Source organism: Gymnoscopelus microlampas, assembly GCF_963454915.1.
Source record: "Gymnoscopelus microlampas genome assembly, chromosome: 8".
NCBI classification, from domain to species: Eukaryota; Metazoa; Chordata; class Actinopteri; order Myctophiformes; family Myctophidae; genus Gymnoscopelus; species Gymnoscopelus microlampas.
In genome coordinates this window covers 3,227,031-3,240,812 of record NC_139945.1, presented here as the reverse complement: position 1 = coordinate 3,240,812, position 13,782 = coordinate 3,227,031, and the positions used below count along the sequence as shown (strand labels likewise).

At 43.8% G+C, this 13,782-nt stretch overlaps 1 protein-coding gene across 1 annotated transcript; it reads right to left on the bottom strand.

The window, feature by feature from the left end:
- Window positions 1-4,556: 4,556 nt before the first annotated feature.
- On the bottom strand, window positions 4,557-13,521 carry LOC311049996 (E3 ubiquitin-protein ligase TRIM21-like; the record flags this gene model as incomplete). The annotated part of the gene is made up of 3 exons (XM_084063963.1): window positions 4,557-5,261; window positions 5,511-5,736; window positions 13,373-13,521. 3 exons carry the CDS (start codon window positions 13,519-13,521, stop codon window positions 4,557-4,559), a joined length of 1,080 nt encoding a protein of 359 aa, XP_083920089.1.
- Window positions 13,522-13,782: the final 261 nt, after the last annotated feature.

Here is a 13,782-nt window from a genome sequence, read left to right as displayed (position 1 = left end):
CGTTTTGATTGGCAACCCGGCCTGGTGGAGACCTGTGACCTAAAAGAGCCAATACTCTTTTACCCCCTGATGATCAGAGGAGCAGAGTTTTTACCACCATTGTTAAAACCTGGACAGAAGAATGGACAGAGCTTCTCAGCGAAGGTGCAGCCAGTGAAGGAGTAGATATGATCTCTGGCCTCCACGTCATAAAAGGAGACCCGACCCTCCTCATAAGCCACAAACACTCCAATGTTCTGGACCTCCTCTCTTGCAGGGAGGAGGACGGCAGGGTCGCCCCCCTTGTAGACTTTTCCATTCTCAAACCATATAGTCCAGAAACCGTTGCAATGTTCGATGTATTGCTTCCTGTTGATGGATTCTCGGACCACTCCTATGACCCAACCAGTCTTCCCTTTTACCTGAACCTCATAGTAAAACCCGCCTGAGGAGAAGCTTTGTTTTCCTAAGACAAAGATGAATTCACCTGCAGAGAATCTCTTTGTGTTGTTTGGGAGATTCTTCTTTACGTTTCCATGACTCACTTGTTTTCCATCCTCAGACAGGATAAGGTAGGGATTTGCTGTATCAGGGTCCAGAGTCACATCCATTGCATATTGCTGGATCCTCCTCAGATCAACACACCACAGCTTCTTCATCTCTTGACTGAGTGTCTTCTCCAGCTGATCCACAGCTGTCCTCACAGTCCCCACATATGAAGATGGATGGACATTGACCTTTGACCAGTCCTTGGTGGGTGGAGGAGGGTTGATGGATGTGAAGTTCTGGAGGAGGTGGAGGTGGTCTTCAGTGTCTGAGAGCTGCTTCAGCTCAGAGCTTCTCTTCTCTAACTGAGTGATTTCCTGTTGCAGCTCTTTGATGAAGCCTTCAGCCTGTTTCTCTGTCGTTTTCTGCTTCTCTTCAATCACATCAATGAACTCAGCCTGGATTATCTGAATACAGCTGATCAGAGCAGTGAAGACCTGCACACTGTCTGCTCTCTGTCTGTCTGCATCTTTCTTGTTGAGCTCTACTGAGTGTTTCACATCCTGAATCTTCACTTGTCTCTCCCGGATCATCTGCTGAACTTCAGCCTCTGTCTTTGCTTCATATTCTTCTTTCAACTTGTGACTCCTGAACTGATGAACCATCTCAGAGATCAAAGTATTGACAAAGACATTTGGTCTGTTATTGAAGATCGTCTGACACAGTGGACACCGACACAGGTCATCGGTGTCCCAGTAACGTGTGATACAGGTTCTGCAGTAGTTGTGTCCACATGGAGCGGTGACTGGATCAGTGAACACATCCAGACAGATGGAACACATGAACTGCTGTTCAGACAGGACAACGCAGACAGACGCCATTTCTGCACAATGACGATAAAACGTGGGAAAAGTGTGAAACGCTGGAAATGGCCGGAAATAACTCAACCAGGTGGTGTAAAATCTGGAAATGTCTGTGGTGTGAAAACAGGCTGAATGTTAAGTCTTGAGGATTTGTCTCTATCTGAGCGATGATTGTTTTTCTTCAAATATTTCTCTCCACGAATGCCCATCACACCCAGTGTGATCAGCTTTTCAGCGGAGCCGGTGTTGACTATTACGTCATCAATTACGACGTCAGTCTTTAACAAATACCGAGTGCCACAGGGCTCCAGACTAGGGACCCTGGAAATATGGGTGAAACTCCTCCCTGGCTGGCAGGTGAATAGAAGCAACGGGCGATCCCATGTGAACCTAGCCTGGTAAACCCCTCCCTCCGGAAATCTCATTTGTATTTGATTTCAGGAAGGAGTCTGGCCTGCAAGCCTGTCTGGGTGTTTCTGCTGAGTTCATAACATGAACTCTCCAATCAGCGTCCTCGCTCATTGTTCTGTGATTGACAGCGGAGGTTGGCCAATCAGGTGGAACCCGAGTGAATTTGAATGGAGCCGAGTGCAGCCGACGAAAATGGTATGGCGGCCAATTGAAACGTTGTCCGCTGTTATATTCTCTGTTTTAAAACTTCAAATCGCTCTCAAACTTCTCTTTTTGTGGCACGGAATTTACTTTTAAGATATTTTTCGGGTAGCATTTAGTTGTTTAACTTCATATACAGTCTGTGGTCAATTAATCATGACAGAGCCTATTTAAAAATACAAAATTCAGAGAACCGGCAGGAGCGGGCAGTGTATCACGCATGTATCCGAATAAAGCAACCCATTTTCGGCCTGGCCCGTTCAAAAGTCCCCTTGCGTCACGTTGCTCTGGTGGTGGTGAACGAACTGCTGATTGTCTGAAGGGGAACAAACTGCTGATTGGCTGAAGGGGTTGTCAGTCAAAGGTACTAATCCCGCCCAGCTCCCGGCCACAGAAAAAAAAGGCAAACAGGCCTGCATGCTCAGACTCTCTACTGAAATCAAATACGAATGAGATTTCCGGAGGGAGGGGTTTAACAGGCTAATGTGAACCATCCCCAATGGAACCAAGCAGTCCCAAGACCACCCAGCAGGTGTCAGCAGTGACAAGATGACACAAGTGTGCTTCTATCAGGGAGTGCCAGTGGCGCTTCGCCCGCTGCCTGCGCCCGCACGGCGACTTCGCCGACGACATCTCCCTCCTCAAATGACCGCGGCGGACAGGCGGACGGATTGGGCGGGGTGGGGAGGTGATGACATGGAAAACAAAGGGTGCTGTGGGGGTTAGGGTGGGGGAGGTTTAATCGCTGCACCATAAGACAGTGGTTCTCGAAGTGGGTTCCCCATGCTAAATGATCGATGGTTAGGAACCAAAATGGACCCTTTACGGGTCTGTAACTCTGAGAGTGCACAAACGGAGCCAAACAGGTCTGTTTGGTTCCATTTGTACACTCGTTAAATGAACACTTGTAGAGGTCACATTTTACAGTGTATAGAATGGGGGGGTCCCAGTCTCAGAGATGGCATCATCAAATGGTGGTCCGTGGTGTCTTATGAGTATCGGACCACTGCCATAAGGGATGAGGTTCATTATGTGATCAAGGGGGAACCATGGATTATACGCTGGCAACAATGTAACGGACCCACGTTGATCCAAAGCTAGCCGTGGAAAATGTTTTAGAACACTGTTTCTCAATGTGAGGTTCGAGGGGGGGGGGGGGGGGGGGCAGCTCAGACCTCGCAAAATCCTCAGTGTTAAATTAACTGAGGATTATACAAGGGTCGATTGGGTTCCCTTCCCAGAGGAAAAAAAAACCTAAACTATCAAATGAGGGCCTGTGGATGCATTTCAAACTGCGGGTCCGAAAAAGAACGGTTGAGAATCACTGGATTAAACTACTACTTAGACCATCAATCTACACTGTAAAATCCTCACTGTTTATTTAACGGTGTGTACACATGGCACCAAATGGAGCCGTCAAAGGCTCCGCTTTGCAAACTCTCAGAGTTACAGGACCCTGCACTGAGAAACAGTGGTTTAGAAGGAATATGATGTATTTAGAGTAAAGCCTAATTTATACTTGGTAGTACGACAGTGTTGCTCACGGAAAGTGAACGATCGTCATGGAGCGAAACAGGGATACGCTGGATCCCACGGTGCAGTGGCTCGTAGCCTCGTTCTCAGCCTTACTCATCTGCGAAGAGAAAAGCCTGGTCACGACCTAAAGCAGAGAATGTTTATAGGGGCGATACGACTTCCGTCGTACCTATTTCCCCCGGAAACTCGAATATTTTCCGACCAATCACACCACTCGTTTCATTCACGGAGAATGTTAACAGATTTGTAAAGCATCGACGTCATTTCCTTGGGCAGTACTTCCGCCAAATTCCGGTACTTCCGTTTAGGCTCAACTCAATCGGCCAGGTCTTGCCCAGCGTGAGTGTCTCGTTGCTAACCACTCAGCCAACAACGTCAATCTAGGGGGGGAGGGGAGTTTGCCCATAAGTTATTTTAAGTCTATGGTATTTAAGGGTTTGGATCTACGGTGCATCCGGCTTGGCTGGGCGTCCCAACAAACACGTTTGGTGTTTGTGGGAGGGGGCCTTTGTAGTGACCTCTACAGGTTGGTCAACGTGCCTGTGTTGACCCCCCCCACCACTGATGCTCATAAATCTAATGGCAACCCCAAGTGGCACTATAACAGGTCGATTGATGTTTTGGACTATAACTCTCGAACCGTAGGTCGTACTATCAAGGTTTTTGTTGCCAGACCTAGGGGGTCGGGTCGGCCTACAGGAGGCTTTGTCGGTCTGTCGGTCGGTCGGTTGGTCCCTCTTGTCCTCTGCACACACGTCATGCGAAGTCCGGCCATTCAGATCTCAACCACTAGGGGTCTGGCAGTGCTCTGAGGAGCACTTATTCTAGTTTTTCACCCTATATTCCTTGCGTCACGATGCAACTCCCCACGTAGGCCCCGCCCATTTGTGCCTCACTAGATTTTTCCACCATTTTACGTTTTTCTTCTGAAAACTAATTTCTGGCTACTACTACACGTTTTGTCCAAAACTCAAACAAATCGGTACACATTATTTCTGTATAAGTCAGATATTTTGTATTCCGTTTTGATTGGCAACCCGGCCTGGTGGAGACCTGTGACCTAAAAGAGCCAATACTCTTTTACCCCCTGATGATCAGAGGAGCAGAGTTTTTACCACCATTGTTAAAACCTGGACAGAAGAATGGACAGAGCTTCTCAGCGAAGGTGCAGCCAGTGAAGGAGTAGATATGATCTCTGGCCTCCACGTCATAAAAGGAGACCCGACCCTCCTCATAAGCCACAAACACTCCAATGTTCTGGACCTCCTCTCTTGCAGGGAGGAGGACGGCAGGGTCGCCCCCCTTGTAGACTTTTCCATTCTCAAACCATATAGTCCAGAAACCGTTGCAATGTTCGATGTATTGCTTCCTGTTGATGGATTCTCGGACCACTCCTATGACCCAACCAGTCTTCCCTTTTACCTGAACCTCATAGTAAAACCCGCCTGAGGAGAAGCTTTGTTTTCCTAAGACAAAGATGAATTCACCTGCAGAGAATCTCTTTGTGTTGTTTGGGAGATTCTTCTTTACGTTTCCATGACTCACTTGTTTTCCATCCTCAGACAGGATAAGGTAGGGATTTGCTGTATCAGGGTCCAGAGTCACATCCATTGCATATTGCTGGATCCTCCTCAGATCAACACACCACAGCTTCTTCATCTCTTGACTGAGTGTCTTCTCCAGCTGATCCACAGCTGTCCTCACAGTCCCCACATATGAAGATGGATGGACATTGACCTTTGACCAGTCCTTGGTGGGTGGAGGAGGGTTGATGGATGTGAAGTTCTGGAGGAGGTGGAGGTGGTCTTCAGTGTCTGAGAGCTGCTTCAGCTCAGAGCTTCTCTTCTCTAACTGAGTGATTTCCTGTTGCAGCTCTTTGATGAAGCCTTCAGCCTGTTTCTCTGTCGTTTTCTGCTTCTCTTCAATCACATCAATGAACTCAGCCTGGATTATCTGAATACAGCTGATCAGAGCAGTGAAGACCTGCACACTGTCTGCTCTCTGTCTGTCTGCATCTTTCTTGTTGAGCTCTACTGAGTGTTTCACATCCTGAATCTTCACTTGTCTCTCCCGGATCATCTGCTGAACTTCAGCCTCTGTCTTTGCTTCATATTCTTCTTTCAACTTGTGACTCCTGAACTGATGAACCATCTCAGAGATCAAAGTATTGACAAAGACATTTGGTCTGTTATTGAAGATCGTCTGACACAGTGGACACCGACACAGGTCATCGGTGTCCCAGTAACGTGTGATACAGGTTCTGCAGTAGTTGTGTCCACATGGAGCGGTGACTGGATCAGTGAACACATCCAGACAGATGGAACACATGAACTGCTGTTCAGACAGGACAACGCAGACAGACGCCATTTCTGCACAATGACGATAAAACGTGGGAAAAGTGTGAAACGCTGGAAATGGCCGGAAATAACTCAACCAGGTGGTGTAAAATCTGGAAATGTCTGTGGTGTGAAAACAGGCTGAATGTTAAGTCTTGAGGATTTGTCTCTATCTGAGCGATGATTGTTTTTCTTCAAATATTTCTCTCCACGAATGCCCATCACACCCAGTGTGATCAGCTTTTCAGCGGAGCCGGTGTTGACTATTACGTCATCAATTACGACGTCAGTCTTTAACAAATACCGAGTGCCACAGGGCTCCAGACTAGGGACCCTGGAAATATGGGTGAAACTCCTCCCTGGCTGGCAGGTGAATAGAAGCAACGGGCGATCCCATGTGAACCTAGCCTGGTAAACCCCTCCCTCCGGAAATCTCATTTGTATTTGATTTCAGGAAGGAGTCTGGCCTGCAAGCCTGTCTGGGTGTTTCTGCTGAGTTCATAACATGAACTCTCCAATCAGCGTCCTCGCTCATTGTTCTGTGATTGACAGCGGAGGTTGGCCAATCAGGTGGAACCCGAGTGAATTTGAATGGAGCCGAGTGCAGCCGACGAAAATGGTATGGCGGCCAATTGAAACGTTGTCCGCTGTTATATTCTCTGTTTTAAAACTTCAAATCGCTCTCAAACTTCTCTTTTTGTGGCACGGAATTTACTTTTAAGATATTTTTCGGGTAGCATTTAGTTGTTTAACTTCATATACAGTCTGTGGTCAATTAATCATGACAGAGCCTATTTAAAAATACAAAATTCAGAGAACCGGCAGGAGCGGGCAGTGTATCACGCATGTATCCGAATAAAGCAACCCATTTTCGGCCTGGCCCGTTCAAAAGTCCCCTTGCGTCACGTTGCTCTGGTGGTGGTGAACGAACTGCTGATTGTCTGAAGGGGAACAAACTGCTGATTGGCTGAAGGGGTTGTCAGTCAAAGGTACTAATCCCGCCCAGCTCCCGGCCACAGAAAAAAAAGGCAAACAGGCCTGCATGCTCAGACTCTCTACTGAAATCAAATACGAATGAGATTTCCGGAGGGAGGGGTTTAACAGGCTAATGTGAACCATCCCCAATGGAACCAAGCAGTCCCAAGACCACCCAGCAGGTGTCAGCAGTGACAAGATGACACAAGTGTGCTTCTATCAGGGAATAGGCTTAAAGACTAAATTGGGAGAAACGGGGAACGAATCGGCACAAAAAATCAACAAAAAAATGTGTTTAATCATCTTTTTTGTTGACAATAAGTTATTTCCAGTGAGCCACACTGTCTGTCGGTACAACCATGTATGAATGAGTCTTTAATTAAGGCATGAAGAGAATGTTCTCAGGCTTCTAATGGAAGCATTATGGTGGCAGCTACAAACATTACTGCTGTACACTATATGACACACTGGTTTCTCAACCTGGGGTCCGGGGACCCCCAGGCGGTCGTTGAGGGGGCTCCTTGGGGTCCCCAGCGAGATGATTTAGAGCAGATGTAGCTCTCATACTTTTTCGTGCCCAAGGACCCCAACTTGTGTGTGTGTGTGTGTGTGTGTGTGTGTGTGTGTGTGTGTGTGTGTGTGTGTGTGTAAACATACACACAGTATATATGCATATGGCTGGAGACCCCCATCTGATACATTTGCAAATCTTTCTCTCAGATGGGGGTCTGCAGCCATATATTAGTTTGCTTCAAATCTTCACGATTTGTCTAAAATAGCAGATATACAAGCTCATAGCGCGGCACTAAGTACGGCACGAGCTTGTAGATCTGCTATGTTTGAATAGCCAAAGTATAAAATATGGTTAAAGTGGTTAAAATGATTGTGACGCTATATTAACTCATTTTTGCTGGGGACCCCCTGGAACCACCCCCCCCCCCCCCCCCCCCCCCCACCAAGGACCCCAGGCGGTCCCCCGGACCCCACTTTGAGAACCAATGATTTTAGAGTTGTAGGATCCTTCTGTGGGGGTCTGTAACTCTGATGGAATGAATGGATCATTTTAAAAAGGTATAAAGTCACACCTTTTTGGGGGTTTAAATTGTCTCCTATATTAACATCCTCTCAGAATGCTTTGTCCACGCATGATAATGAGGCTAATTGTATGTGTATAAAATGCGTGCGTGTGTTCATGTTTGTGTGGATTGTATGAATGTTGAATATACATGATTGTGTTGGTGGTGGGAGGGGGGGGGGGGGGGGGGGCGTGTCCATGTGCAGGCCAGTGGTGGAAGAAGTACTATCTTTTTTTTAAGTTAAAGTAACAGTACCACAAACAACTTTTTTTTCCAAGTAAAAGGCCTGCATTCAAAACTTTACTTGGGTAAAAGTGCAAAAGTATTTTACAGTAGGCTACCAAAGTGTAAAAGTGCTCAAATACTTCTGACTTTTTTTTTGCCGAAAAGATTGCAGATCTACAAACTCACAAGCGGTGCGAGTCATGTTGTGAGCTTGTAGATACAGTAACGCTATTTTTCGAATTGGCTGCTATCTAAAGTTTTCAAATAATTGTAGTCGAGTAAAAAAAAAAAAGTACGATATTTGCCTCTGGGATGTAGTGGAGTAGAAGTATAAAGTATTGACACATTGGACATACTCAGGTAAAGGAGTAAAAGTTCCTCAAAATTGTACAGTATTTGGTTAAATGTACTTAGTGACCTCCCTCCACTGGGGTGCAGTGTTGCACATGTATTGAAGACGCTGTGGGAAGATGATGTGAAACAGAGGCAGTTATTGACTATGGATAATGACGTGTTTAAAATCACAATAGGCTATGTTGCATTTATACCAGCAATTCAAAAGGATAACCGGAAGAGTAGGCACCTAAACTTTGTAGATGCCTCAATGTTTTCCTCCAAAATGTAAAAAGAAAAAGAACATAATTTGGGAAATGGTCTGAAGTAATGTAAATTATTAGGGGTGTAACGATACGTTTTAACAACGATTTGATACGTATCACGATACTTGGTTGTTGATACGATACATGAACGATACAGGTTAATTTAGAACGATACAATACGTTTCGATTCAGTGATTTAGTCGATACATGAATGATACAGGACAGGTTAATTTAGAACGATACGATTCGATTCAATGATTTAAAATCAATATAGTAACTATTTATTTACCCAAAAATTTGGTATGAAAAATAAATACCTGGATACTGGATATAAAGCCCTCTTTCTCTTTTTTCTTCTTAAAAGTACTTAGTATTGATAAAATTGATTATTTGCATTGCAAAACGATTCGATACGATTATATGCATTGCAAAACAATTCGATACGATACAAAGTCAAACTATAGGATATTTTGCTGTTTGCATATCGATATAGTAGATTGTTGAAAATTCCAAACGATTTTTCGATGCAGTTACTATATCGTTACACCTCTATAAATTATACATGATTTGAAGTTGAACACGCTTGAACTTTTGACATTTAAGGGATAATATTTCTACAATTTGCTACAAATACCTGTGGCTAACCAGTCATTACGGACATAAATAATAAAGATGTTGGAAGGGTGAATTTAGGTCTGATAATGATGTTCCATGTATACTTTATATTACTTCAGACCATTTTCCAAATATTCTTTTTTTACATTTTGGAAACAAAATAGCCATTTTAACACATTGTGTAGCTGTCCACTCTCCTTGTATCCTTCATAAGAAGCAAGGCTGAAGAAACCAATTTGTTCAGTTATTAATAGCATTTATGATAAGAGCAGTTTTATGTAATTGATGCAAAAACACACAAACACACTACTGCATACAAATGAGATGTCACTTTTTATTGTTTTATCGATTGCTTCAGTGTATCTATTGTACATAATTACGACTGGTGCAATGAACTTGTGTTTGCACAACGCTGTGCACAATATGCACTCTTGTACGTGCGTACGTACGTACGCACGCGCACACATACACGCACCCACACACGCACACGCATACACACACACACAGCTTTAAACTGCTGCATCAACTGATGATTTTAACACTTCATAGGGCTATTTTCACACACACACACACACACACACACACACACACACACACACACACACACACACACACACACACACACACACACACACACACACTTCTATTACTATGCTTGTGAGGACATCAACACTTTAGGACGAAAATGTTCATGAACGCCATTTTTCATTCGGAAATTGTCGATCTACAAGCTGAAAACACACCGCAGTGTGACACGTTGTGAGCTTGTAGGTCAGCTCTTTTCCGGTGAAAAACCCTACCCCCCCCCCCCCCCCAACCTCAATCTATTCCTAATTTTGTTTATTTTTAAATCTCCATGCCCAGGCCTGTCACAATTATGACATAATCGTTAAATCACAATTATTTGAGATAATCGCAATTATTTTTTGCATAATCGTCTTAATCGTCAAAATAAAAAAGCAGAAATAGTAGATCTACAAGCTTGTAGATCACCTATTTCCCCTATTTATAACGTTTTTTAAAGTATAAAATGATTAAATATGTCAGTCATTTCTTTGAGTTTAAGTTATTTAAGTTAGTTGTCAAATAAGTTTTGATTACAAAGCCTTAAAAGGCCAAACAGAGATCATGTTCCAACGTTCAATGCCAAAAACACGATTAATAATAATAATTGCAATTATTTGTGTGACATTTAATTGTCAACTTAAATCTGTAATTGTGACAGCCCTATCCCTGCCCTGATTTTACCTAGTTTTTAATTTGACACTTTAGCCTACTTGGGTCCCATGTAAATGTTTGGTTTCCTTTGCCGGTTTTATGCCATGTTTTTTTAAACACTGTAGCACTTTGAGATGTGTGCATTATAAATAAAATGTATTATTATTATTATTATTATTTGACCCTCACAAGTATAGTACAGTACAAGTAAACATCCTATAATTCACTATTAGCGTCTTTCAGTGGGGACCATCTGTATACAGAGATGAAGAAACCAGCCCTATATAATATAATATGATATAATATAATATCTACATGAAAGAACACCATAATGTATCATATCTCTGAGTGACAGTTTATCTATTCTGCTCTCACTGCAAACTGTAAAGAAATGAACTCAATACTGTATATTTCTGTCAGAGACTGACTGACAGTATCTATTGAAACAATAAAGTATCTATTGTACCTGTAGCACGCACTCTTCTTTGGCCATAGAGTCAGCAACAGTGTTAAATAGCTCTATATTGTGATAGTAATCATTACTATAGAGTGTTTGTTCAGTAACAGTGTTAAATAGCTCTATATTGTGATAGTAATCATTACTATAGAGTGTTTGTTCAGTAACAGTGTTAAATAGCTCTATATTGTGATAGTAATCATTACTATAGAGTGTTTGTTCAGTAACAGTGTTAAATAGCTCTATATTGTGATAGTAATCATTACTATGGAGTGTTTGTTCAGTAACAGTGTTAAATAGCTCTATATTGTGATAGTAATCATTACTATAGAGTGTTTGTTCAGTAACAGTGTTAAATAGCTCTATATTGTGATAGTAATCATTGCTATAGAGTGTTTGTTCAGTAACAGTGTTAAATAGCTCTATATTGTGATAGTAATCATTGCTATAGAGTGTTTGTTCAGTAACAGTGTTAAATAGCTCTATATTGTGATAGTAATCATTGTTATAGAGTGCTTGTTCAGTAACAGTGTTAAATAGCTCTATATTGTGATAGTAATCATTACTATAGAGTGTTTGTTCAGTAACAGTGTTAAATAGCTCTATATTGTGATAGTAATTGTGCTAGAGTGTTTGTTCGGTAACAGTGTTAAATAGCTCTATGTTGTGATAGTAATCATCTGTATTGTGATGTTTGTTCAGTAACAAGTGTTTCCCTGTCTCCCCGGCTCTTTAGTAAGCACAAAATACATGTTCAGGTCGGGATACCACTTTTATCCAATCAGGGGAGAGAACTCATACAGGACACAGGACAAACAACTGCGAATGGACGAGATGACACAAAGAAAGGAGGAGAGAAAAACGAAAATGGAAAACTATAAAATTTAAGTTGACAAATGGCAACTCTCTCCTGATTGAATAGAACAAACACTATGTAGTAGCTACATAGAGTTAAACATAATAGAGAGGGCACCCGAAGTCCCCTCCCATCCACTTGCATTGAGTTGCTCACCCAGCGCATAAAGCGAATTCACCCCTTCTTCCGGGTTGGAAAGTGTGATGGGCGTAACCTATTTGGGGACACTGTGACACGTTCTGCGTCACAGAAGTGACGCGTTTTACGTCACAGAGGTGCGCGGCCCCGTGCGCAAGCTTGTGCGCAAGCTTGTGCGCAAGCTCGTGAGTCGAGCCCATTGGTCGAAACAGTTTTCGCTTGTACATTGTGCAGTGGCCCCGTCCGTTTAAGCTGCAGTACCTACGAATGGCCAGCATGTACATTTCGCTTCAATGCAACCACTGGGTTCTGGGGGCTTGAGTAGCTAGCGTTTCTCAGCAGGGGCAGTACAGCCCCCCCAGGGGCATTCAGAGAACTTGGGGGAGGGGGGACTCTGGAAGCAATATCTTTGACGGGGGGGACAGTGGGGTGCTGTTGGGAGGGGGGGGGCTTAAAGGACATGGATATTGGGGGGGCACTGGCCCGACTAGCTTTATAACCACTGAACTTTATTCATATTTAATAGGTTTCCTCCCTGAAGTGTGAGCTGTACACACATGGTTACAGCTGTTCTTCATGCATTAAACACTTTTCAACATTATCCAAAAAATAGCAGTAATACCCAATCTACAAGCTCACAACACGGAATCTGCTAGCTTTGAAAATGTGTAAAAATGGAACTTTTCGATTTGTAATTTTGTATATTTGCTTTATAATGAAATACCCAAAACAGGGAGGCCAGAGTTAATGTGTTTAACGACACATTTAATAACATGCTGACATCTACCCGACGACAGTCGGTTGGAGTAACGTCATTGGGTGTTCTACGTCATGACGTCATCACGCAACGACATCACAACCTCGTCATCACTAACCATGTCCTTTAAGATCGATCGTCAGCAACTTTTGACAACAAATCCAGCTGCTTGTAGTTACTTCTGGAAGTGTCCCATTAGCACTTCTGAACAGACTGTAACGCAGAGGATTACCACGACCTGCCTGGACTGGAGGGATTGTTCTGGCGATCGATTCTCTATCAACGGCCATCGGCTTCCTTGATTGGCCGAACGCAACTCAGCGGCTTTGTGGATTCGTCATTTGTGCCACTGAACCAATAATAAGCACTAGCACACCCATTAGGACTGTACTTTTACAGGGCCGAGAATTACTGTAAACTACGGTGTGAGAAATGTTCCACTGGATGCTGCATCTGAGCGGAGGGTCAAAGAGAAAGTGTCTAGCTGCTGTGGCAGTGGAGCACAAGGTGTCAGTGACAACTACAAGAGGAGAACGTCCCTGTGAGGTTCCCTCCGAGCGCCAGTGCCGATAGAAGACACCATCTACATCTGCGGAGGGAACCTTTACTGCAACGTGCTTTATGCATTTGATGTCGACACCCACAGATGGTTGGAGACCAGGGTTTCTGGGACTATTCCAGAGGGGAGGAAGTACCACTCAGCCTGTGTCTTGGGGAAGGTCATGTATATCCATGGAGGATGGACACAGAATGGACGCACCAATGACATATACAAGTTGGACACCACCACCATGGTCTGGTCTTTAATTAACACCAGAGGAACTCCACCACCTGCTTCATGGTGTGACTCTGTCACCATCATCGGGACAAAGATGTTTGTATTATACGACAACATCATCAGAGTGTTTGACACAGAGACCAACTGCTGGCTTAGCGAGACTTATGCACAGCTTCCTCATTCACTCGTAAACTACAACGGATCCTTTGCCTACAACGGAGAGCTGTACATGTTGGGAAACTGGAAACTGTGGAAGTTCAGTCCAAAGACCTTCTC